This window comes from Stigmatopora nigra, chromosome 13 (genome assembly GCF_051989575.1).
Source record: "Stigmatopora nigra isolate UIUO_SnigA chromosome 13, RoL_Snig_1.1, whole genome shotgun sequence".
In the NCBI taxonomy this organism is placed as follows: domain Eukaryota; kingdom Metazoa; phylum Chordata; class Actinopteri; order Syngnathiformes; family Syngnathidae; genus Stigmatopora; species Stigmatopora nigra.
Genome location: NC_135520.1, coordinates 8,440,001 through 8,467,151, shown reverse-complemented (window position 1 = coordinate 8,467,151; position 27,151 = coordinate 8,440,001). Strand labels below are relative to the sequence as shown.

Sequence of the window (27,151 nt, the reverse complement as noted above, 5' to 3'; positions counted from 1 at the left end):
GACATATATTCAGAAAGAAACTCAATATTTATTGAATGATTGGTATTGAAAAAAATATATTGGGGACAAATATGAAGAAGTAAAGGTATGAAGACAAATATTTAGTTTCATAGAAATACAATGTACATATGGGAATATATACATAACTATAAAATGAAAAAAAAAGGTTATTCTCTTGTAAAGTGATTTTCCAAATGGATTTATAACTCGACATATCCAATATTTGTAGGCTGTGTTTCAAACCAAGCAAGGAAGCAAGTGGAACAAATGTGCTGCTGTCTTTCAGGCATTTGGCAGCGACGTCTGTCGACCAATGTGAGTACTACAGTGCAGCAGCCCCACTGGCTTGAAAAGGCCTTTTCTCTCTTTCTTTATCCCCCTACTCTCCTCATCCCCCTCTCTCATTCTTCTATTTTGTGAGGAACCGGCCTGGCCTAACCACCACAGCATCACGTTAGCCACAATTGGAAAATATTCATTTTCTTTTAATAATTCCAATCATGGGTGCTTATTTTTTATTTTATTTTGATAGTGAATAAATGTAAGCTGCATCCCATGTTTAAATAATGTTAAATGTAATGTTTCGCTCAGTTGTTACTTCATAATTTGCTTTTGTATTTATTAATTGGGGTGAATAAGATGTGGTGGTAGGGCTTCATATTAGGGGGCATTTTAAAAATGATTCATCAATTTTCAGTTTGTTTTAAATTATTTTTTTCACGTGCATTTTGCTATTTTCATTATATTTATTCGTAGTTAGAATTTAGAGACATGTTAAAAAACAAATGCATTATGCATGTCTTTAAAAATAATTTGTAATTTCATCAATAATGGTTGGCAATTATGTTACTTTTCTACATCCAAAATAGTGACGTATGGTATTGATAATTGCATTTTCGGCATTAAAAAACATGTACATACTTTATTCTTATTGTTCATATATAATTTTAAATACATTTTTACAGGGTAAAAATCTAGTTGAAACAAATAAAAAATAGAATTAGAATACAGTTAATATTATTTTCTTCCTTTAAAATCCAAAATCTCCACACACCTCGCTCAAATTCTCCTAACAATTTATTTCATTTCAACATTCAATTACCTCAAAACCTCCCCAATTGTCCTCACCCTCTTCTTAAAAAAAATGCATTTTCTTCTAACCTAAATTTTATTGCCCCCCCCCCCTCCTCAATAGACAAGATCAGATGGAGAAAAGGACAAAAGGATGGAGAAAAAAACATGAGGATGATTTTCATATTAATAGTTTTTTTTCCCATTTTCTTTCTTTCTTTCTGTGGTCTCCCCTCTTCTCAATGCAAGTCCACCATGCCCCCCCCCCCCCCCCCCCTCCCTCCCTGGACCAGACAGAAGGTAGATTGCCTCTCTGCTGTTTTCCTTGCGTCCGCGTGTCTTGACAGCGGATGATGGATGATCCGAGCTCCACCAAACAACTCCTCCCCTTCATCTCCTCCTTGTCACCCCCCGTGCTCCCCCAAATCGAAATGCAACAGAAAAATCCACCAAAAAATCCACCCGTTTAACATGTTTAGTGGGATTTAACTCTCGTTTTTTTTTTCTTCCACCAATCTCGATTTTTGATTTCCACATTTTCGCATCCTTAGTATTTCTATGACGACGTTATGCGGGTCATGGGTGGATGGAAAAAAATGGTGTTGTGGGGGAGTGTGAGTGGGAGTTAAAGGGGGGAGGTGGGATGGGGGGCAGGGGGTCCGCATTTGGCCTGATCATTTATCAATGTCAGCCACATAATGATTCTCCCCGCAGTCACCCTATTGATGAGGATAATTACATTAGCTCAGAGTGAGTGATCAATAAAAGCCCGCGGAGAAAATGCTTTATTATGGCCAGCAAGCACTAAAAAAAGAAGAAGAAAAAACAGAAGAATAAGAGAAGGAAAAAAAAGAAATGTTTTATTAGAGCTCGATAAAATGGAGAAGAAAAGCAAAGATGAGGACTTTCCTTAGTGGAAAAAAATGGTATTCTTATTTTTTTAGACAAAAATAAGCACTATTATTAATGTGTTGCTTTGTTAATATTTTTGGCGAGATTTGTGAGGTATGTATTATTTTAAAAGGGCATTTAGGATATTTTTTTAAATTGGAATGTAGGTTTAAATTAGACCAGGGCAATTAATTTGAAAAAGGTTTGCAATGGGTGGAGTTTTTTGTTGTTCCAACCCATATGAGGAAACCTTTCCACCAATCAGGTATCTATATAAAGGCAATCAGTGGATTGCAGCCAGGTGCTTCCTTTTTTGGCAGAAAAATCATTTGTTAAACTGTTTGTGGTGGATCGGTTGGAACCAAAATCTGCACCCACAACGGTCCTTAAGGACCGTATTGCCCAAATCTGGTTTAGATAATCGGATGGTAAGTATGTTTCAAATTATAGTGCCTTATTTTTTTTGCTTAAAACTTGCATTAACTATTGAGCATAGGCAAAAACATTTTTAAAATTCATTTCTTGAACTATATTTCATCTTTTCAATTGAAGGAAGGCAACTTCTTAAGCAAATAAAAATAATTTCAACATTGCTTTGACTATAGATAAAAGGAACATGCATATAAATGCATTTTACTGGTCCTTCACACTTTTTTATTCAATTTTGAGATCCAACAAAAATGCATACATATAAATGTTTGCAGGCGCAAAAAAATATGCAAACCTGTTATAGCCGGTAGACAATTAAGAGCAGTGAGTTCTATATTTTAATATTGTTATTATTATTATTTTAAGGAGCGATGCCCTTTCTTTTCTTTCACACTCCAGCAGGCGCTTGTCTGCTTAAAAATGAGTGACACTCACCCACAACCCCCCTTGAATTAAACACACACACCACAGACCGAACTAAAATAAATCTTAATGAGGCAAAAGAAAGAAAGAAAAAAAAGATAAGAGATAATAAGTCAAAAACAGGAGCCGCAGGGAGGCTTTAAGAATGCACTAGTGACCACTTGGGGGACAAAAAAATAGAAGGATAAAAACGAAAGCAGGCCTTGAGACATTCAAAGTCTTCATTTCGATCATTTAAAATTGAATTAAGAAAGCCTACAGGCCATAACAGCGAATATTAATTCGTTTTTAATCTTATTTGTTTTACACATGTCACATTTTGCCCTAAAGGTTTTTTGACCATCTTTTTGCAGATTATTTTTTAAATTGTATTTTAAATGTATTTAATCATTTTACATAACCATTTATTCTTTTATTTAAAAGTACGACATACAGATGGTAAATGTCCTTATCAAAAATTCAGCATTGAGAAATGGTATTATTATTATAAGCTTAAAAATACGAAAAGATGCTTTTAATGCTGTGTGGCATTGATTCATATGCACGTCATTAATTAAAGACCGCAACTAGTGACCCCTACAGGAAGTCAAAATAAGGCAGCCGTCAAATAGATGTGAGAAAGAATAATAATTACTAAGTATACAGTGAGAGAATCATCGTGGGGTTGTGTTCATTTTTAGTGTGTGTATGTATGCATGTGTGTTTCCAATTTATATCAATTAATTTATAGTGGGTGTGCATGGATTTTTGACCTCAAATAAAGAATATATTTTAATAATAGTCATTACAAGAACAAAAGGGGAAAAATACAAGAAAGCAGCATTGTGAATGAGTGCTGAGGTTCACCAATTTTTTAACAGGTGGAAGGAGGGGATCAAAAGGGGACGCTGTCCAAGGTACCTTAATGACAACCTTGTTTTAGATTGAGATCTCCATTGGTGTCATTTTAGAGAAATGTCAGCTCCAAGAACATTTGGTGGTCAATGTGTTCCTTTTTTTGCATTGGCCTTAAAACTACAACCTTTAAATGTTACAAAAAAACTCATAACCAAAACAAAACAAAAAAAACTGACTGTTTTTCTTCTCCAGTTTTTCCTGTTACATATTCTAGCACCTGGAAATAGTTGTGATAGTAAAATATACATACACAATAAAACCCACAGCCAGCAATATAGCTATAAAATAGTATTTTATTTTGGGTTATATACCAGGTTTAGAAAACAGCAGTGATTCCAAGATGTTTTAATCTGAAGTACACACACTTTGGTATGTATTGATATTCCACTGCCAATCTTTCCAGTTGAACATATTTCATAACTTCTGTTATTCAGAGTAATCTATAGTCACCTGTCATTCTTCCTTGTTATTTATCTATCACACTCAAGTTCATATGTTCCTATGGTGTTTCACTTAAATACACCAAATAACTGAAATATTAGTCTACATCAATGCACATCTTTCATTGTCATTGACAGAAATGTCTGTTATACTTATAATACTTTTTTACACTTTATTTTTGGGGCAAAATAACATCAGTATAAAATTGGATGTGAAGTAGGAGTGTTGTGTTTTTATCTCTAGCAGACAATAAATGCACTGTGTTCAACTCTGGCGACATCAACATTCTGGGCGATAATGACAGGCAGCTGACATCCTATCTTATCTTCAGTCAGGTAGCAGTGTACCTGAGGGGGGTGGGGGAGGCTAACTGTAGCGATAAGTAACTTCTGGACCAATAGAAAGCCTCACTGGTCTGACTGTGCAGGTTAATGGAGAACGCCACTGGAGACGGGAAGTCCAGAAAAAAGTGAAAAGCACTTTATAGCACACCTGAATGCCCCAGCGTTGGGTTTCCCGTCCCGTTCCCAGTGGGAGAAGCCCATTACGGAGCTCTAACACAAGGTGGTTGCAAACGGTGCGATGGAGATCAAGTGATGTGATTGACAACATCACGTCCCTCCATTCATCAGGTGACCTGAGGGGATCCCCGTGGGATCTGATGGGGTTACATTGAAGAACTGGACACAGATGAGATAAGACTTTCTCAAGGTGTAAGAGTTCACAGTACCATTGGGCGGGAAATGAGTTGAGACTGACTGAAAAGCAGTTGTGGGTCAGTGGATTTATCAACAATGTATGACATGATAGGCAGAAATGGCACGTTAAGGTCAATGCGGACACGGAGTGTTATGGGGGTGATGAAAATAATTTAAAAAAAAAAGAACCAAGGTAAACCAATTCAGCCTTTTCCCATTTTACATGTTGGAAATCTGTTTGCTAATTAAATGACCATGTATAGTATTCCCTTCAAAAAATGACATAGTATATAGTAAGGCTTTATTCTGGAAAAGTGACCATTTATAGTAAGGCTTTTTTCTTAGAAAAATGGTCTGTATAGTAGAGCTTTTAACGGTAAAAAATGACATGGTTTAGTAAGGCTTTTTTTTGATGAAAAATGACATATTATAATGAAGCTTTTTTCTCAAATAAGGTGTGAGTTGGTAAAGGGGAGATGGTGCAGTGGTTAACTGAACCGTCTACCATGTGGGCAGCCTGGGTTCTAATCCCACTCAGGAAACATTTTCCCTAAATTGTTTGTGTATTTGTGGTCAATACCTTCAAATGATGACAAATGAAAGTGCAGCCATTTCGTGGCACAGAGGTTTTTCACTGGACTCCCGTCTGGGAGACCTGGGTTCAAGTCCCGATTGGGACACATTTTGACTTAGTTGTTTCTGTGTACTTCTTGTCAAGACACACAAACCATTACATAGGAAAGTGTAATCACTTGGTGGCGAAGAGGATTGTTCGCTGGACTCCCGTGTGGGAGACCTGGGTTCAAATCCCGGTTGGGACACTTTTTCACTTAGTTGTTTCTGTGTACTTCTTGTCAAAATATTCAAATGATTACAAAGAAATTGTAGCTGCTTGGTGGTGCAGAGATTAGTTCACTGGACTCTCGTCGGGGAGACCTGAGTTCGAATCCCGGCTGTGACATATTTTCACTTAGTTGTTTGTGTGAACTTCTTGTCAAGACACTCAAATGATTACAAAGGAAAGTGTAATCACTTAGTTGGCGCAGAGGTTAGTTCACAGGACTCCCGTCTGGGAGACCTTGGTTCGAATCCCGGTCAAGACACTTTTTCACTTAGTTATTTCTGTGGACTTCTTGGAAAGACACTCAAATGATTACATAGAAAAGTGTAGTCACTTGGTTGGCGCAGAGGTTAGCTCACAGGACTCCCGTCTGGGAGACCTTGGTTCGAATCCCGGTCGAGACACTTTTTCACTTAGTTATTTCTGTGGACTTCTTGGAAAGACACTCAAATGATTACATAGAAAAGTGTAGTCACTTGGTTGGCGCAGAGGTTAGTTCACTGGACTCCCGTGTGGGAGACCTGGGTTCGATTCCCGCTGTCGCCCTTTGGCTGATCACTGAGGCAAGCAGTCTGGAAATGGAACAAGAAGGAAAAAAAAAAAGAAAAACTTTTTAATTTTTATTAAACACTTAGTCATACTTTTCAGCAAAAGGTTATATTCCGAACTGCCTTCGGCAGTTCGGAAGACACTTGATGGACCTGTATGTGCGAAAGGCGTTCTCGGGTCGGCCTTCGGCCGACCCTCGACCGCTTGCTTGGTCAGTGAACCGCCGACACCGGGAAGCGAACTCACGTTCTCTCGGTGCAAAGGCGAGTGTGCAACCCACTACACCAACTCGTGCCCCACTTATACATAGGTGTTGAAACGTTTTATCCAAGGAAATGGGATGAAACACTTAGTCATTTTTTTGACAAAATCTTTCATCCACCATTGAATACTTATGCACTTAAACACTTAGGCATTAGAACTTATTTTTTTAACTGAATAATATTGTGAAAATCTTTGCCTGCACTGGGATTTGAACCCAGGACCTCATAGACGACAGACTGATGACTTAGCCACTGGGCCACCACCCTGTGAGAGAAAGTAGTAATACTTATACTTTTGTCTCATTCATCTACCTGCATAATATTGGGAAAATCTTTGCCTGCACTTGGATTTGAACCCAGGACCATAGAAGTGGGAAACTGATGACTTAGCCACTGGGCCACCAGTCTCAACAATTAGTCAGTAGTATTTGTTGTTTTGTCTCTTTTCACTCCCAGATCATACTTAGTATTTTATGGTACCTTCAAGTGGGAAAAGTTAGGTAAGCAGAGCAAACCAGGTTTTGAACAGAGGTGGGAGGCCAATGACTTAGTAATTGGCTCCCAAAAGTAAGCAGCTGTATTTATTGTTTTGTCTGTTATAATTATTCATATAGTTAAGCTTTTTGTTCTTAAAAAACAACATACTATATAGTTTGGCTTTTTTTCCCTATTCAAACGACATAATATAATAAGGCTTTTTTTCCCCATTAAAAATGACATAGTATAGTAAGGCTTTTTCCTCAAGAAAATGACATAGTATAGTAAGGTTTTTTTCTTTTAAAAATTACTATGCATAATAAGGCATTTAAAAAAAGACCATGTAGAGTATTCCTTCCTTCAGTGTGGTCAGGAGATTACACTTTTTTTCTGGGTCACCCCTGTCACTATTCAAATGCCATACAGGCGGGGATTGGGGAAGCAGGGGAGTTAGTTGACCTTTACAGTGGTCTTCACGAGAACATGCTGACTCCATGAAGCCTGTCACCCCTGCTGTTCATGTAGACAGGAAACTCTTTGCTCTCATTTGGGAAAATTACTGTATATTGCCCATTTATATCTTTATATTATAAACAAGACAATATTATCTAAAGGAAAATAATTTGTGATTAAAGTGAAAGGTGTACAATTTAATATTTAAATGAGCTGTTTACAAATTCAGGTTTAATGTTATTGTAGAATTATTCTGTGAAGAATGACTGTCACATTTTCATAGTGTGGCAGCTCAAATGGGAAGCAATTTCATATTTTTCCCAACACATTTTTTTTTTAGCTAAGGCTGGCCCGCATTCCCTGTGTCATTGTCATTAATTTTGATGTCAAACATGCCATCATACCTCCTTCCTGTCAGTCAAATGTGGCCTCTCTCAATCCTGGTTCATGTTCTCATGCTCCATTGTTGTTTTAAATAACATCTGATTAGCTGGCACAACTTCCTAAAAATAAAAATGGGTTCCTTCTCTCGTCACATCGGTCAGAGAGCCAATTTTTCCCCACCTTTCATCCAGCTCACACTCCACTCCCTTTTTTTAATGTGTTAAAACTTTCACTGGCTTTTCTAAGGAAACTGATATTTATTTCTACCCTGTGATATTGTCCTGGTAAGGGAGGATCGCAGACTAAAAGCTCGGGGCATAAACAGAGCGGTGTACTCTACACATAAATAACAGAAGCGTGTAGAAAGTCTGTATGGTGGTCTGAAACAGGAATGAAACCTCTGCTTTGTCTATCTGAATCTCAACGGGCCATTCAGAGGTTTGCTTGAAGACACATTAAAAAACAAAAAAACAACAAATAGTAAACCCAAAATGGATATCTGAGAAGCTCCGCACTGAAAGAAAGCCACAAGGTCTCCAAAGAATTTTAGTAATAAATTCTACTAGAATTTAAGCATTACATTACACTTACACCGACCGGACTGTTTTCTACAATCCTGTCACGCTCTACAAAACCAAGTCTTCCTAAAAACCACTTTACAAACATTCCAAACGTAAAAAGTAAAAGGGACAGCTATTTTGGCCCAAAATATCGAACCAATTTATGAAAGTCGTAGTACGACGAAAAATGAAAACAATACAATAATAAAATGTGACAACCTTGCTGACGCATTACAAAAAAAAGCGACCATTCAAGTCGGAGATCTCCAAATTTAACGTGTTCTGGAGCCTAAGTAACCAAAATGAATAAATGTTTGATACTTGGCACCAAAGACATAGCCATGGCACCTCAGGTTATACCATTATTAAACATTAAATACAGTCCAATTTCATTTAACTACCAAGTTTGTGCCAGCCATGCTAACATTAGTGTGATAAACATGTCCATTCAAAGTGAATAAGTTCCTATTCATTTTGATTAGAATTACATGAAAGAAAACTACTTTACAAGTCCTAAGTGGATGTCAACAAAATTCTATTGTTCTTATTAGAAATTATTAGTCTGCACCATTTTTTTCTATATTTGTTCCCACGTGGTAGAGTCTGTCCAGCTGCTTTGACTTTGAAGTAGGCTTTAGAAAGGTGCTATTTAGCTGGCATTGTGTGCACAGTGCTAATTTATAGAGTCTGACCCTGACTCTTCTTTTGTGCCATGGCCATCTTGGGAAACAATGGCAGGAAGGCTCAAAACTTGAGAGGAACTGATTCTGCTGTTTTTTTTCTCCCCTTTTTCTTTCTGCTCTTATTCATCTGAGAATTTTCCCCCCGGCACGTAAAATAGTCCTGTGTTTGTGTCCAACAGGAGTCATAAAGTGATGCCTAAGCATTCCATAGGCAGGCAATAGGGTTGAGTTTAACTGGACACATGGGGACAGTTGTTTTGTTGGAGGAGGAGGTGAGGCAGGGGGCTAGGGTGGAGGGTGCCATGGCCGCTTTGTGACCCAGCAGTGACCCAGTGGCCTCCTGGTGGAAGGATCAAGGCCTGGATGGGAGCCGGCTAAGGGTTAGAGGTTTAAGGGTCACAAATCAAGCAACACCTCATCCGCCATTCAAGCGTGCATGCCGTGTCTTTTTGGACTGCATGAGTGCACAGAATAAATATAGAAATGCTTATTTTTAATTCTCTGCAGTGAAGCCGACTTCCGTTTTGGAAGTGAACTAAATTTGGGATAATGGAAAGGGTCGGGGAACTGTACAAGTCTGGAGAAAATAAATTCATTTTTACACCTATAACCCACTTAAGATTTTCCTGTATAGTGAAACAAATATTTTAAATTTCAATTCAAACATATATGTACTTATTGTGGCCAAAGAAGGTCTATACTCCCATGTTAAGTGCCACAAATAATAAATAGGTTTAAAAATATTTCCAATCTGAGTGCAATCCGTAAAATGAACACTTGACCTTAGAGTTATGGGTGAAGAATGCCATTTGGATACTATTCCATGTTTTGACTATGTGTCTAGTTAATGACATCTCCTAGTGGAAATAGCCCAAAAAAAGAGTGTCAACTCTATGGCAGCATTGTCAAACAATCATGCTTTCAGGTCATTTTAGAAAATCTGAAGCCAGCAACTGTGCTACAGGCAATGCATACCTGCGTCTCAGGCCATCAGTCAACTTTATGGTGATCATTTTCTGTTTTTACAGTGCTCAACTTGTGTTTTTACCATTAGTATACACTCATAAAAGAATTTAAGCCCATAAATACGACCTGCCAAACAGTCACACATCTTCCCATTAACCTTTGGTGTTCCAGTGTATCGGCAAACACCCAAACGACCATATCGGTTTAAGACCTTCGATGATCATAGTATTTTTGACAAAGGAAATATTTAGTCTTAGTTTTGATAAATGCCAATTGTACAGAGGCAGCAATGAATTACTAAAACTGTGCACATCAACACAGATGTGGAAGACTAAGCCATGTCCAGTGAATAAATCATTCATCAAAACTGCCTATATTAAGAATTAACAAAAGTCATTAATAGAAGTCTTGAGCGGAAATTGATAACATGGAGAAAGGAGGGAAATGGGTCACAGCCAGGCCAAAGCCTTAATCAGCACCCATTCCGTTCTCCTGTTCGGAGCATGACTAAGAGGGCACCGAGTGACGCAGGTGAGAGCCAGGCTTCCAGTCATCCCCCTCCCCAGAACCGCACCTCGCTTATCTACTCACGAAACGGAAGAGGAAGGAGTGACAAAGGCCAGGACTCTGGGTGTGATAAGGAAGTGCCTTGTGTCCAAGCACTGGTCCTCCATCACACCCTGCCGTCCTTTGAGAGGGGCCAACCGGGGGCCACAAGTTGACCAGGAACTTCTTCAAGATTGCGTTTTTTTGGTGTAGATTTGAGCGCTGCACTAAAAGCCAAAGAGTCAGGAAGGTAGTGGCAGACTGAGAGTATAGGTCAGCAAGAGTTCAGGGCAGCAGAATTTTTGTCTCCAAGCAGGAAAGCTAAATTACTTCCGGATTTCGTTGTCTGCCCCGGTGTAACTGTTCCTACCCTTCCTGCTCCGTCATCCACTGCTCTTGTTCTTTCTAATGTCATATTTTTCTTGCTCTTTGCCCACCAATTGGCCTTCAGTCCTTATGACCAGTTTGTCCGAGGGCAACAATGTCCGTAGGGAAGCAGTCTTTGAGAAGAATACCTCGGTCTCTTTGGCAGTCTAGCTCACCAATGAAACCGTACCAGTAGATGACAAGGCCAGGTCCAAATCTGAAATAACAAAGACAAACAAAAAGGGGATATTTAGTCTTCATTGCAATTAATCAAGAAAGTTGTGTCATGACATCTCGAAAGTATGATTTAAAAAAAAGGTCAAGAACACAAGATGAGAGAGATCGATCAGTAAAAAATGAAGTTACAGAGTCTTTGATCTTCTTCCAGAAATTACAAACAAACTCCTGCTGTCCAGTAAGATCGCTCTCACAGTGTGATGCACACTTCATCATATTACAATGGCAGGGAAATTAACAATAATATGTGACATAACAAAGCACTAGCAAGGCCTCCGGAACCTGTCATTGGAAGCCTTTGGTATATCGCAGAGCATGCAAAGTTCAGCGCAAAGCCTCAGACTTAAATGTTGCATGTGGCGGTTAATGTTAGCCAGTCCAACAGAATCCAGCTGTTTCATTTTGCTTTGAAACTCCCCTCTCCCCAAAAAAAAAACAGTTTGTGAGTTGTACCGGTCTCAAGAGGTACATGTAATGAGTTTCCAGGCAGCCAAAAATTTGATTCAGATTATTTAAACATGAATGGCTTCTATCTTGGTTATTCCACTGTCAGCCTCATGTCTTAGCTGCAATTCTAGGATCTGTCGCTATTCCTGAGGGTCAAGAAAGGTGCAGAAGCAGTCAAACCGGTGAAGCTCTTCAGTGGGAACGTCGAGGGCTACCGTAAAAACGGCACTAAATCATCTTTCAAGCTCTTTATTGCACTCTAGAGTAACCAATGGCCTCTCTGGCTCGTGGAGATCATACGTTTTCTTTGAACGCTGGCTGCAATGCATGAAGACCTGTCTGAGTTGAACTCTGAACCAAGCACACCTTCCTTTGCCATCCCCATGCAAAAAAAGCAAGATTCTAGGGGTTTACAGTGCAGCCGCCCCAGACACTGTTCGACAGTTAACACCGTTGTGGGTTCCCAAGGGATTTGGACAGGAAGCGGGCAAAATGGGCCACATGCCGGTGTAGAAGTTCAGCGCTGAGGTAAAGTACATAAAAACTTCATCTGACGCCAAATTCACATTGAAATACAACCTCCAAAGCCTTCCCTACGGTGTGGATTTAATACCAACTTAGGGAATCTTTTGTATGATTATGATTTATAAGCACCGAAAAGACACTTACATGGTTGACCTTACAACTTCAACAGCGTATTTAAATCGCATATATTAAAAATATCCCTACTGTTCACGCGTATGTGACGGCTTGTATAACTGTATACAGTCTGGGGCTATGTGGACACAACCTTGAGGTAGTATTCGACTTACAGACACATTAAAAATATATCAGAGTGTAAGCATCTCATTCCCATCTCCCACAGAGGCCCAAACAGCAGTGCATGTTCCTGTCCAGCACACCATCCTTGTATTATAACTTTTACTGTGTGTGATTTACGGAGCTGTATCTATGGGCGAGCAGACTCCAAGAAATCCCACAGATGCAACTGTGAGTTCACCGCAATGTCACACACATACCTCAGCCTCACAACACTGCCCTCCGAGTAGCCCCCCTCTCCTAAAAAAGTCTCACCGTTTCTATGGAGGACGGCAACACATCCGCCAAGTCTTAATATGGAAATGTTATGGAAGCTAAATGTAAACATTTACATTAGATGACTTTTAAACAGGGGTTATGCTCCTCTTTTTTTTATTCAGCTGTGGTGCTACACCTAAGGCTTTTGGTAAAAAAAAAAAAAAAAAGTGGGCCGGGAGAAGGGGCAAGTGGATGTTTGAGCAACACAGTGAAGAAAAGGAGCTGCAGCGAGCAAAGGGAAAGGTTAAAACTGTACATCAACAGATAAGACGGTGGAGGACGATACATCACGTTCCTCGCCTGTCGAGGGGGAGGGCGAGCACAAATTGAAACACGCAAAATTATCAACACCAGGGGAGCCGTGTCACCAAGGCCTTTCCATACACCAAAAGAAAATAAATGGACTTTGAATTGTGCTCAGAATGAATCCTACTGGGAAGTTGAGGTAAGAAGCAGACACAGGGGATTGATTGAAATAACAATACTGAGAGGGGAACGGAGTGGACAAGGGTTCAAGGCCGAGATTAAAGTCAGCATTATGAGATTGTAACTCAGAAACACTGATCAAGTACTACAAAATACACTGCACTTTTGAAAGGGTCTGTTGTCAAACTTTACTGTTAAGACCCAAAAGGGGTTCGTTTTATTTGGTCGATATTTATTATTTATTTGACCTGTATTTTAATACGTTTCAAGCCTGGTTTTTACTGTATTTTCATTTATAAGGTTGGTGGGAAGCATTTTGTTTCATGATTTCTGCAGTAATAAATTACCAAATTTCATTTGTCTGCCAAAGATACAATAACTTATTGCATACTATATATTTGTGGGTTTGGATCTTAAGAAGGAAATTGTCCCTAAATTGTGTTAAGTGCCAAAAATTAGAGTAATATACAAAACAGGTAGGATAGCCGTAATATAAAGAATTTACTCTTTATGCTATACATTTATACAATTAAAAAAAAAATCTTAATGTTCAGAATGCTGAAGTGAATGCGACTATAGGGAACGCATAAATGGGGCTTAAAATTAAATTACAATGGTGATATCATAATATCTATCTGCATAATTAAATGAGTTTAGGCTGGTTTTAAGAGCCAGTGGGCAACCAAAAAAAAATAGAGTAGATGCATATGTCACCCCAGAGATTGAATTCATTGACGGTTACACAAGATTGTTTGAGTAGACTGAGAACTGAAGTCCTCCTATGAACCTTTTACAACAAGCTGTTAAATGAACAATCTTGTGCAGTAATGAGTTGGTTAGTTTGTAAGCTTGTGGTTTATTAACTCGACGTGAGGTGGCTTAAACCTGGCATGCGCTTTTTATACACAATATACAGTAGAACCTTTGAAATACCAGGCTACTGTCGCCACATTACTCAAATTGTCTGCAATTCAAGCAAAAACACCAGAACGGATTTGTTCTACCAGCCATGCTCCAGGTTACTGTTAATGAGCTGGTTCCTATTTAAGGTGCTGGCAACTAGCCTAATATTGTTTAACAAGAGCGAGGCATGCAACAAAAACATTCACAATACAATATTATAACTACAAGGTGAAGCAGAAGATGTTTCCCACCAAGCATTTCCTCACTTATGCAATAAATAATGACATGACAGGAACACGTAGATTCTCATCTTATCAAAAGATTAAAACAGTCCTTGGACCTACGTACATTGATATATTATCGTTGGCGTACATGCCGTCTTGGGAGATGATAACCCAATACAAATACTGTATTATTGACACAACCCTAGGAGTACTCATTGTTTTGACAACCATGCCAAATGTAAATTGGACTAAAATGCAGTGAGAACACACTTCAAACCTAATACTATATGAAAAATGACCATGCAATTATGAATTATCAATAAAATCAATAAGGAATAATGGGCTATTTCAAAAAAGAGTGACAACACATCACCTGCATACCATTAAGACATATACATATATAACAAATACTGCAGCAAAAACAGACGGGCTAAACCTCCACCTGAGTCTTCACCATAAAGGGCCCTTTGTTTTCAGTATCCATACATTAAGCCAAAAGCAAGCTCTGCCAAGCATTACAACGTAAATTATTTCTTTACTGGCTGAAAAGCAAGTTAAATCCTTGAAATAATAGTGAGAAATGACTAGGAAAAGACAATGCGGGTGTAGAGAAGAACTAATGGCCTTTTTTGTTTCGTAGAGTGTTTTGAATCTTATCCATTATGTTACTGCAATTACTCGCAACTAATTCAGGGTGCCCCCTGACTACTACTACCCACGGTTGGCTGGGATAGGCTCCAGCACCACCTTGTTTAGATAAGCAATATGTAAAATGAATGAATGGATTCATTATGTTAACTTGACCTTGTTCTTGAAGCTTCCGATGCTTTGCACGCTGTCCTTTCATGGCCAATGCGGCCAAAAAATTGTCTATTTTTGTTGTCATTATTTTTATCACTAGACACCCAGCATGAGTATGAGAAGGCCTGTCAGAGAAATTTCATCATAGAATTTTAAGTGTACCTCAAGTGATAGCTCAAGGTGTATTGTGGTAATTCATGCACAAAGCAAAAGTAAATATCTCTTTACAACTAGTTTTAAATCTTGCCTTGTTAACGTAACAGCTATTCAATGGTAGAGTGGAATGCATTACACAATTTCGTAGCAAGACAAAAGCACTACTTTATTGTTTTTAACGCGAGACAATTGTTAAAAAAAACAACAACACATCAGCACTACTTATGTGGATATGCATGAAGTTACACAAGACCTCTAATTAATGACAAATTTGCTACTGAAGTATCTTCTCATTGTGGAAAAAAATCTAGGTGAATGGTGAATTTGATTTTTTTTTCTTTCTTGGTATTATCATTTCTTCTATTTTCAGCCTGAAGATATGTTTGTGTATTGTGCTGATGGGTAAGCACCTACAATGTGATTGTGAGGTCAGATTGAGTGCTAGGAATTGTATACTTCAGTAATGTGTAAATATGTGCGTAAATTATCAGTCCCAAGAGAGATACAGGAAGATTAGCAAAGTTTATCTAATTGTCCTAACAACAACACTGGGGTCATGGCATGCCCCAATAAACAAAAATCTAATTTACATAATAAGGTTAACAATAAAAAACAAAATAATTAAAAAGAGTACGACAACTAACAAATATATTAATGATTACTCTGTCAATTACATTTCCAACCATTTTCTTATAAATAAATATGGGAAATTGATTGTGGTCAAGTAGATTATAAGGGCTATTCAATTACATAATTCAAGACCAATTTGTTGAAATCCTAAAATTGGAAAATTCCTCTTTTTACCTTATATTTGACCGCACCGTTGACATTTTCTAATCCCGCGAGAACTGTTCAAACACACCATGCACACACCTTTATCTCCCAATTGCAAATTCTCACTTTCGCTGACCCCCCAGTGTGCCTGACAAAGCTGCTATTACCTCAGTCACCTTCTCGCACCTTAAAATCTTATCTCTCTCACACACACACACACACACACAACCACACACACGTGCACAATTAGACTGACCCTTTACCAATCAGTTCACTGATAGCCAACTTCACACATTCGTGCGTGAAGGCAGCGCACAGCGATCCTATAATAGAATGACTTTTTGGGGGATATTTGGTCCGAGTCGTTTTGTAACTGGACTAAATCAGCAACACACAGTTAAGGCCAGAAATAGTCTCTGGACACACTCAGAGAGGGGGGATTAAAAGGAAGACATCTGTAAATAAGTGTATCATCAAAATGAATAAATCCCTACTTTGACGTGAGAATTCATTAACACCTGATACAGATAGGACTAGATTCTGTATAATGGATTGACATTTTTAAAATTAATTTAACATACTCAACTAGTTTTAAATAAAAAAAAATAAAACATTAAAGCATACATAAGTTAACCCCCTTAACACAATAATTCCAATAGCAATTTTACAAAAGTCGAATACGGACAACATTATAGCACCTGTGCTGTGCCGGACAGAAATGGCATCCTGATATCTAATTTTTTCCACTAAAAACATACTGATATATATTTAGTTATGTATATATGCATTGCAACAAAGCTGAACACCACCAATAGAGCTAATTTGAAGAACTGTTTACAGAATCCCTGTGGTATGGACATGTTGCACGTGTAGTTTTGACATGGAGAGGAGAAACTCCCATGATGGGGATTGGATGTGCAGACAGAGAGAAGCTCAGAGCCATGGGGATACATGCTCCTTTAACCTGTTATTGTGAACCCCCAGCAGCTTTTGCTGATAATTGCCTCAAGTCTCTTGGGAGAGCCGGTCAAAAGGAAGGCATTGGGACAACCATTTTAGGATGAACACACCTCCAGAGCCTCTCTGCCCTGGTCCTAATCCTGCCCTCAGCCCTGGCGGCAAACATGTTTTCAATTTAGGATGCTCCCCTGCTGAAGTCGTGGCCCTAATCAACAGCAGTTTGTACTGTAATCCTATCTGGCCTTGTGAGGGCAGCGTCAGGCTGACCGGGCGCCTGCAAACCTGATGTGTCCAGCTGAGTGTTAAGTGTGTGCATGCGTCTATGATATTGTGTGTGTGTGTGTGCGTGTGGAGTCACAGGATGTGTGCCCAATATGTCCACATATTGCTGTGATGTGGACATAAACATACAAATCACACACGATAAACAACTCAGTGGGCCAAAGTGCCATGTAATAAGAGACTTGGGATTGGATGTTCGATTTAAAATTGTTGAAAGCTTTTCCTGGGACGTGTGATCTTGAATGCCGCCAACTCAATGTATTGATACTATGGGATGGCATGTACAAGATGAACGGGAGGGTCTAAACAAGATCCATGTGAAGATATCTGGCTTGGAAGATGAATGAATGAAAATTGGGCATGTTAAAGCAGGTGTGAATGTTTGTCGTAAAGGGCCTGCTGGCCTCTTAGTTCACAACTAAAACCTCCTGTCCCAAAATTAGAGCTTGGCCTCTAACGTGTCCCTGGGAGTGAAAAAGAAAAAAGAGGCCTGGCTTTCGTCCAAGTCAGCACCTTTGGAAGTGCAGTCGTGTTACCGCCACTAAATCAACATGTCAGCACCCAGCCTAGTAAACTTCTTCACCCTGACTGCAGCTACCCCACACACCTAATGAAGTGGTGTGAATGCCCATCTGTCTGTGGGAGGGGACTTTACCAAGGAGGATGAAGAAATACAAACTTTTCAAGTTTGTATTGGAATGGCAGACAGATGCAAAACAAACTGGCTATTAGTGGGTTATACTAGTCGACCTTGGCCTTCTGATTCCAAAGTGTCCAGGTTCGAGGGGCACGATAGAAGATGGACACGGGTTGAGTGTTGGGGTATATGGAAAGCTGTGTGCTTACTCTGCACTCTGTTTACATTCCCTAGGGTAATTTTAGCCCCAGGAGGTGGGGAAGGGAAGGGGGTGCCACATGTCGTTGGGGCACCCAGCAAAATGGTGGTACATAAACAAAAAATTAAAACAATCAAACAAAAAAACTAAAACAAAACATGCAAAATCCCACCATACATTTTTTTTCATCTAACAGGATGAATTAATAACATTATAAATCCACTATAATTAAATCAAAGACAAAATAGAACCACCCCCCTATAGGCTTTTGGAAAACAGACCAACCACAGCGTCTGGGCAAGGCAGTTGAACTCTTGCTTTCACAAAATTTAAGGGTGTAAATCTAATTTCGTTGTAGTTTTAAAAAATTTGCTACGCAAACAAAACAATAATCTCAGCTCAAGAATTGCCTGTTGGAATTCGTCTCTTTATTAGTCCCAGCTCTACAAGTCCCTTCAAAGGCCACGTAGAATATCTGTGTATTTATAATCTTACCAAAGACTTTCGTTTGTGAAAGCTGGGGGGTGGTGGGACAAAGCTTATCGAAACTAATTAGGCGAGGGATCGGGATAGAAGTTAAATAGTGGGCTACATGTAATGAAAGCAGCCGTGCCGGGGACACTAAGGGGTCAGGCCTACACCAAACAGTGCTCCTCAGGCAATCTGGTATTGATTTTCACTTGTTTGGGGATGAAGGTGGATGGTGGAAAAGGGAGGGGGAGGCATGTAGCAAAAGAGAGGGAGAGTCAAAGAGAGACACTCTGCTAGAGTCTAGGGGCCTTATGAGTTGTCAACTTGACAGTTTAACCCCTTTTGGAGAAGAGCAAACAAACCAAGGGATCTCTTGGGTTGACGGTGTTGATCTGTCATAGCAAGGACACTGCAAAGCCCCACACAATGCCCATTTAGCAGAGAAAAGACTGAGTATATGTGTGTATTGGTAAAAGGCAAGTGTGGCTACATACTATAGTATTCAAATCACATTTCACAAGCCTATAAAGAGTCTGCAATGGTTGACACATTGCTAACACGTGGGATTTGTTATAGATTCTATGTGACATGTCATCTGTGCATTTATATCTAATTACTTTACTTTATATCGAGTTACTTTGCATTGAAAATGTGGCTTGAGCCTTACATTGTCAGAGAAAAAAATCTTAATACTACAAATGAATTGGTATATTATTTTAATAAAATCTGACGTTCAAAAAAAAATCCACGGCCCGCTATTTAATTTGAAATAAATTATATTTACATATATTTAATTTTCCAGTCAACTTACATTTTTTATAATAACTGAACGTAGGTCAGCCAGAAGCATGCATATGCCAGTGCTCTTCTATTCTAACCCAATCTTTAAGGCAATCTATAGTAGCACCTTCCATGTCCTTAAACATTACTTTTGCCAACTCAAATTCTCATTGCCTCCTCAGATAGCCAAAAGGTAGTCAGTCCATTAACTGTGCCGAGCATGGACACCCCAACTCAGTGCAATACTTAAAAAAAAAAAAAAAAAAAAAAACACACACACCCAAACTGTGTCTTCACGACAAAATTACAGAGGTCCTTATTGTCCCCATTACGGCCCCGGAATAGCTCCACCTCGACAGATACTATGTGGTCCCACACTTGTCAGGACTTGTCAGACAGATAGTGAGTCTGAACCCACACACATAGTTGACAGGTAATCTGAATGTCTTCAATTATCCCAATTAAGGCTGTCATAAACAATTCGATAAGTGCTCAAGCAACACAAACAGATAAACACACGCACAAGTGCACAGGCGTACACACATCAAAGTCTATGGGGTATTAATGAGAAGGGTAATGGGTATATCAACGGATGCTTGACTTGTCTTTTGTTTCAAGAAGCTGTGGCATGTGTATGTGTGTGTGCAGTTCCAATCTAGAGGGCCCCTCCCTTGTGTTGCTCTCAGCTGTGCACTGCTGGCTGCTACCTGGTCACTTCAAATTGCGCCATCTCCTTTCATTAGCACATTGCCGGCTGAGAATCTGAAAGGCCGTGACAAAATTCATTTGAGACGAGTGGGAGCAGATTGCCTGAAGCAGGTGCTATAAGGGAGATAAAACAAAAGCAGCACCTCTATGTGTGTGTGTGTCACTGTACACATGTGCCGTGTTTTCAGTTTGTGTGTGTGTGTGTGTGTGTGTGTGTGTGTGTGTGTGTGTGTAGGTTTGTGGGTGGTGGACGCTTTTCCCTGGTCTTCACATTCAGTTTTTGTCCTGGCTATGTTAAATGGGTAATGACACATAAGTGTTTTTTGGGGGCGGTGGGAAAAAAAGAGAAAGAAAAGGATCGGCCCACTGCACACTTTTACAAAGCTATGGTGAAATCTAAATATTGTTTCTAGTGTGACTAAACAGGGCAACGCCTTAACAGCAAGGAGACGTGTGACAGCGCTAACATTGTTTGATTTGGTTTCCCCTTCATAGTATCTTATCGCAGTGCAAAGGTGACAACCAATCAGCTTTTGTCCACAGATTGTTCCATCTACATGCATTTCTGGCTGACACGCTTTGGGCAAACGCTAATCTTGAAAAGAACATTTTTACGAACACAAGACCCAAGCGGCCTTCGCATCAATATGTGAGTGAGGCTCTAGCATCATCGCAGGCAATATTTTATATGCAATGGTTCAAAAATGGTTCTACATCAAACAAGGCTGACAGTTTTAGTTCAGCCTTTAGAAGCTCTATGTTGGGTTTGCAGAGAAACCTTGGACTAACTCTTGCATGTCATCCTTGTCTCAAGTGGTACGGTATCGAGAAATTAACATCAAATACAATATTATCAATTTTCAATAGCCAAATATGTGCGCAATTAATGAGTTTGACTTATTAATGTGATGTAAACATCAATATTCTCCAACTAGTCAAACTTTTATCAAGAATAGACAATGTCAGAAGGGTATTATTGTATTATTGATAAAATCACTTTAGTAATTTATATAAATCTCGCTTTACTACGCCATTTATTCAGTTTAAATTTCTCATTTTCATGGATAATTAACTAAATGTATTCAATAATTCTACTTTTAAGGTATCATAGACATGTTAGTGCCAATCTATTGATTATTGCATTATTGACTCAACCCCTTGGTTGCCCCTTTAAGGTATATTTTGTCTAATTTTGCATGCCTGTGCTATTTCAATGCCAGCAATACAACAAACATATGAAAAGGTAAAACAAATAAATGTATAAATAATAAAAACAAAAAAGACCAGAAGCATCACTGGGAAGTTGTAATAGGAAATTGCTCTTGGCAACTATTTGTTCAAGCACCAGATTTATTTCGTCTTCATGCCAACCCGACAAGCCCCCATTGGAAAACAGGGCAGGTTCCCCCTAATGAGTAATCTATTTCCAAGCAGTCGTGTCTGGGCATGACAGTTTACTGAGAAGCTTGAAGAACTGGTAATTACCAGTGTTACGGGGCAATTAATGCATATTACACTGCAGCACTCATAGCAGTGACTGTCAGCTCCCCAATAAAAATGAGCACTCTTCAGCTAAAGGGTGACATTAATTGGACCCTTAATGACTATGCAGAGGAACCAAGCCAAATAGGAACAAAACAGTGGAATCACTTTGACTCCAGCAGAGGGCTGGAAATTGGACTAAAAATGAGATTAATTGCTGTTGAGGGGGATGTGGTGAGGGGAAGAGGGGGGAAAAATAGAGTTGGGAATTATAGGGTGCAGAAGGAGCAATGGGTGCTCGTACAGATGACAATTCAATTAATTATTCTTTGTACTGTTAGGCTAGTTCTTTTCAAGCTCTTAGTCTCAATGTCTTTGAATACCTACAGTCGATGTATTCTATTTTACAAGAACCAGATGCTTTTCACAAACAGTTAACATGAGATATGGCACCTTATAAATGTATTTTATTAAGTTTATTTTTGTTATTTTTTCAAATTCCTTTGCAGAAACTTTGGAGTCAGGTTCACATGATGAAAATAGCTTTTGTTAGCAGATTCATAAGCATAAAAAAAAATCATCTTTATAGAAATTAGCTGCTAAATGCAACACTGTCCAGCAGGACAATAATTACATGTAATTTATTTTAATTAAAATGATCAATATAATATTTTTGCTTTTTAGATTTTTTAAATATATAATACAAATTACATGAATTCTTACAACTCAATATTTGTTGCATTAGTTTAAAATTAAACAACAAAGCTTTAAGTGAGGCTAAGAGAGAAATATATATTTTTTAAGGCACAAAGTTATCTTTGAGGAAAAGTTACTTCATGAAGCAAGGATTTGCTAGAGATGTGAAATCCCAATTAGTGGTCCTATATGCATATATCTATAGGCCCTCCACCTCAATACATGAGCTCCTAAACTGCGTGTGTGTGAGTGTAGTGGTGATGGTGGGGGTATAAAACATACCAAACACACTGCCATTTGCATACATTTTTGATTTCGGATTTCCTGGCTATTTAAATATGCGGTTAGAAATAGTGCGGCGCTGCCTCTTGCGCTGTCACGCTGCACACTCATGCTGTCATTGGCTCTGATAGAACTCACATGCTTCAAAGGCGGCTTTGCAGCGGCGCGGAGAACGAGCAAATATTTGAATTGCAAAAACACCTCATCTTCCGAGGGGAGCAAATTCAAGACAACTTTTTAAGGAGTTCGAGACAAACCAACCCCCCACCTAATGAAACATCGAGGAAGCCCACCCTTCTGTGCACGGCGTGGAAAACATATTCACAGTGTAAGCACTCGCCTGGCTAATTTACCATATCCAAATTTGTGTAATGGGATATGACACATTCTACAGGGGTTTGAGGGGGGGTAGAAACTTTAATACAAACAGAGAACCGTAAAATGTTTAAGCTTGCCTTGTATATAAATGAAATCCACCACCCAAATCCAGATTCTCGAAAAGCTGACATGGGTTTGATTACAGAATGAAGCGTAATTAGCTGCTTAAGTTCTCCAGCGAGGTTTTTCCTCACTGATCCTTCGATTCTACCAAATATGTTACACCTCGAGACTTTACATATGTTCACTTGAGATAAATGTTAAAGTGCTTCCAGCTAAAGAGAAAATGTCCAAAAATAATCTGAATCATAAATCAACAATGTGGCTTATTGGTTTTCTAAAAGTATGAGCCCAAGCGTTTGATGCCAGAATAAATAGCGCAGTAAAGCCAAGGAAGTAAAAATCGAGGCATGAAGGCCACGGACAACCTTAACATCAATAAATAGTCATCGTTAGACATCTAAGAAAATACTCTTTCAACAAGGGAGACACTCATCTCCCATCTTTATGATGAGACACATCTGCAAAACTTGAATCCAAACTTAACAGAGTCAGCAGTTTTTCATCATGCTTAATATGCCTGAATATTTTCTTGCCCTTTACTATCACTAAATCATGTCCCAAAGTTAAAGAGAGTAAAAAAGGGTGTGCAAGTTTTGGGTTTGATTACTGAGCTGTACTAGTGACAATATATATGACCACCTTCACTAAGAAAAACAACCGTTTTTTTCTCTTAATGGTGCTTATGGATGAGAAATAAAAAATGCAATTCAACAAATGAGAGTGAAATAATTTCCATACCCATCGGTAAGGAAATGTATAACCACACATGCATAACAACTTTTTATAATATTTACCTAACCTTTTTTTCTTAACAACATTTACTCTCAATAGCCGATGCACAACTGTTGATTCATTTAAATGTACTACAGATATCGAAGCAAAATCATATGCTGTAGTAGCTTTAGTACACAACCACGCCACACAACAAGCCAAACCTCCTCTTCCGACATGCAGACAACATGGAGACAGGTCTGAGCCGAAATCAAATGTGAATGATGAATAGCTTTACTGCACAATGACCTCTGTCACCGGGCTCTTGCCCTAAATCAATGCTGAGCGATAAGGGGCCTTACGCTAGCGCTCACCTTGGTATGTTCGCCAGCAGACCTTATCTGGAGCTTGAGGAAGTTTGAGTAATAACTAAAGACAAGCCAAAACAAAAACCAACCCCACCTTGTCAAACATCATTTACAATGTATACGCCCTTTTTTTCCAGCATTGCGGCTGTTAGGACAACAATTATAAGAAATAGACATTTTGGGGGAGTGCATGGAATCTGGTAATGAGACAGTGTGTAGATTGCTAGAGTTTAATCAAGGCTGACAAAGAAACAGATTTATGCAAGGATTACTATTATCATTATTATTATTTTACTACAGATTCAATAGGTTAAATGCTTATTTTTTGTGGCAAAGTTTGAGGATTAGAAGTCTGGAACTACTTTGTCAAGATGTCAAAATTATTGCATGTTAAATAAGAAAGAAACGTAGCTGTAATTTAAATTTATAGAATAGACCACTACATATGGTCAGGTCAAGTAAAATTATTATGTGGTATGAATCAACATGCTTTTTTTTAATGAAGACAAATCTTAATAGTAGGAGAACGTATAACAGAATTTTCAAAGATGGACGATGGCTAAAGCTGAACAAGCAATGTTAAGTAAATAAACAGTGACATGCAAAAGCATACCTAAATGCTTAATAGTAATTACTGCTGTGTTCAAAGTGACAGGCAGGAGGCTGACAATGAGTTAAAGATAATACTTTAAGGTTTACAGAATTTGGACATTAGACCTGTGCATGTTATTTTTAATTGAAATAAATGTGATGAAGTATTTACGTTTATGTGTGAGAAACAGACACAATGGCGCGAACTCGCATGCTTCCAGCAGTCGCATCAAAAGGGTGAAAGGAGACCAAACATGACATCAAACGTCGCAATTAGCTGACCCCTTTTCCCCAGAGTCGCGGTTTGAAATGGACTGCCTTTAAACGCGTGATTAAAATATGTTTGCTTTCTTATTCAAAATGACATTTGACAAGGTTAGCAATATTTCAACTAACTGCAAAAACATTCTTCTGGCTATAATCCTTTACTTTTTTCCAATGCGGACTAGAGGCCCAGGTAACCTCCGAGCGAGTTTCCCATGAACTCATAGCTACAATTTTGGAAAGAAAACCGCTGGGAGGGGGGAAAAAAGTAAAAGCGTGTTTTGTTTCACTCTACACAGTTGAGGCTAAATGTTTTACAATGATTATCCAGGGAATTTAACCCCCCTTTTATTAAGTCATTTTCATAACCACCAGCTCCATTCTTGCATGGGACATAAAGACTGTCAGCAGCTGAGTGGATCAAGTTCCTCAATCTGTTAAACCCTCTCATCACCAAATTAGTATAGGTATAGTCCATAGTCTAGTGGTCACTTCAAAAAGATCAAGAGTATATTGATGCTATTTAATGATGACTTTCAAAGGATTACATAAAAGTACTTGCATAAAATGTTGATATTGAAGCCACAAAGAGAATGCTTGCGTGTATATGGAGTCAAAACAAACCAACGTCCAGATAAGCAACAATTCATGGCACGGAGTCAGTAACAGAATGTACTAGTTAATAATTTTCATATTCACTCTAGACAAAACGAATGCAAAGTGTCAGGTTCGGAAAGCGAGCTGGACTGGGCTTCTGTCGCAGCTGAGAAAAAAAAAAAAACAACCCTTTGTTCAAACAGTTATATGCTGCCAGTTATGCTTAGAACCTTCAGCCAAATACGAGTCGTCATATAAAGCACACCCCTGTCACGCAAGAAAAAGAATATTTGGCGTTTAGCACTGAGGAAGAGTCCTTGAGTGAATAATATAGATATCACTTAAAATCAACAGCAGATTTCTTTGGCATTTCGATGACAGCACTTATAGAGAACTGATCTAGAGACTCATGTTCGATATAGATTCACTAAACGACCTAATAAAAATACAGTACTAATTCTCTACGGCTTTCATATACAGTAGCATATAGCAAAAGTACACACAGAAGTTAAAATATAACTGCTAAATAGCTAAACTCTCCAGAAATTGACTTGTACGCCGAGTAATGCATTTTTGTGGAACTTTGACACTCAGTTACTGATTGAGGACTTAAGTCATGCTAACTGAATTGAATTAAGGCAATCTTACCACTGATGTTGTTTCATCAGTCAATACTAGAAAGCAAAAATACGTCCTATAAACCAAACTTGATCTTGATCTAATATTTATCATCCTAGAACACTGACTTTTAGGGAGATAAATCTGTGCAAGCCTTAGTGCTTAGGTATTAACCCTCACAATTGATGAGCATAATCATCAGGTCAGCACTTTTGACACAGGCTACTCATGTGTCTTTGATTACACACTCCCACTAAGAGTGACGCAGGCAGTAAGGTTTAAGCTATCAGGCAATCAGACGGCAGACAGACGTGAAACTCGAAACAGAGTTGGGTTAAGGGGAGAAGGCTGCCTGGAAAAAAAAAATAGATGGATAGAAATGAGTCCTGACGAAGGTCTTTAACAAATGCCAGGCCAGAGAGGAAAGACTCAGATATGCATGTGTTCTTTCCGTGTCTAACAAGGTCCTGAAGAGAATTAATTGTGAAATATCATACAAAAACAAATACTTTTTCACTGGCCTTAAGAATCCGTTACTTACGGCATGTCAATCAAAAAACAACTTCTATGAAGTAAAATCAGATAAGGGTCCAACACAGGGAAACAAACCATCCTGACCGTATATCAAAGTTATTCTATTTAAGTGATGAGGTCATCTGGAGACTGAAAGTTTTTCAAACCATCTTCCAAGTAAAATGAGCAATGATAGATGGAAATTCAAAACAGCATCCCGCCATTTGACATTACTTATTGAGGAGCAAGGATTGATTTTAAGGTGTTTTATGGTTCTGTGGTTTTACAACTGCTTAGAATTATTGCTATTGTATAGGATCATCCTGGTTAATGGCTGCTTGGGAACTACGCCAATAAAAAAAGGGGTAAAGAGAGGAAAGACGAAGGCGAATATCAGAATATCAAAAGCTAGCTATAAATCAGTTAGTCCCTTTAATCAGGATGTTTTTGTTAAAAGCAGAAATTCGCTTTGAATGAGGAAAACAATCACTAAATGCTTGCCCATCTTAAACAAGGAATTGTACTAAGAATATATTCTTTCTGGATCGCCATTGATTGCATTTAAACA

At 38.7% G+C, this 27,151-nt stretch overlaps 1 protein-coding gene across 7 annotated transcripts in view; it reads right to left on the bottom strand.

The window, feature by feature from the left end:
- Window positions 1–4,042: 4,042 nt before the first annotated feature.
- The window catches only part of cdin1 (CDAN1 interacting nuclease 1), a 49,822-nt gene continuing 26,713 nt past the window's right edge, over window positions 4,043–27,151 (bottom strand). For 6 of the 7 annotated variants that reach the window (XM_077731174.1, XM_077731176.1, XM_077731179.1 and 3 more), the window contains one exon: window positions 7,826–11,155. In XM_077731174.1, coding sequence (XP_077587300.1) covers window positions 11,020–11,155 — 136 coding nt within the window. In that variant the 3' untranslated portion in view covers window positions 7,826–11,019. Of the gene's footprint in view, window positions 6,264–7,825; window positions 11,156–27,151 lie in introns of those variants that run through there. The other variant, XM_077731175.1, reaches the window with a different exon arrangement.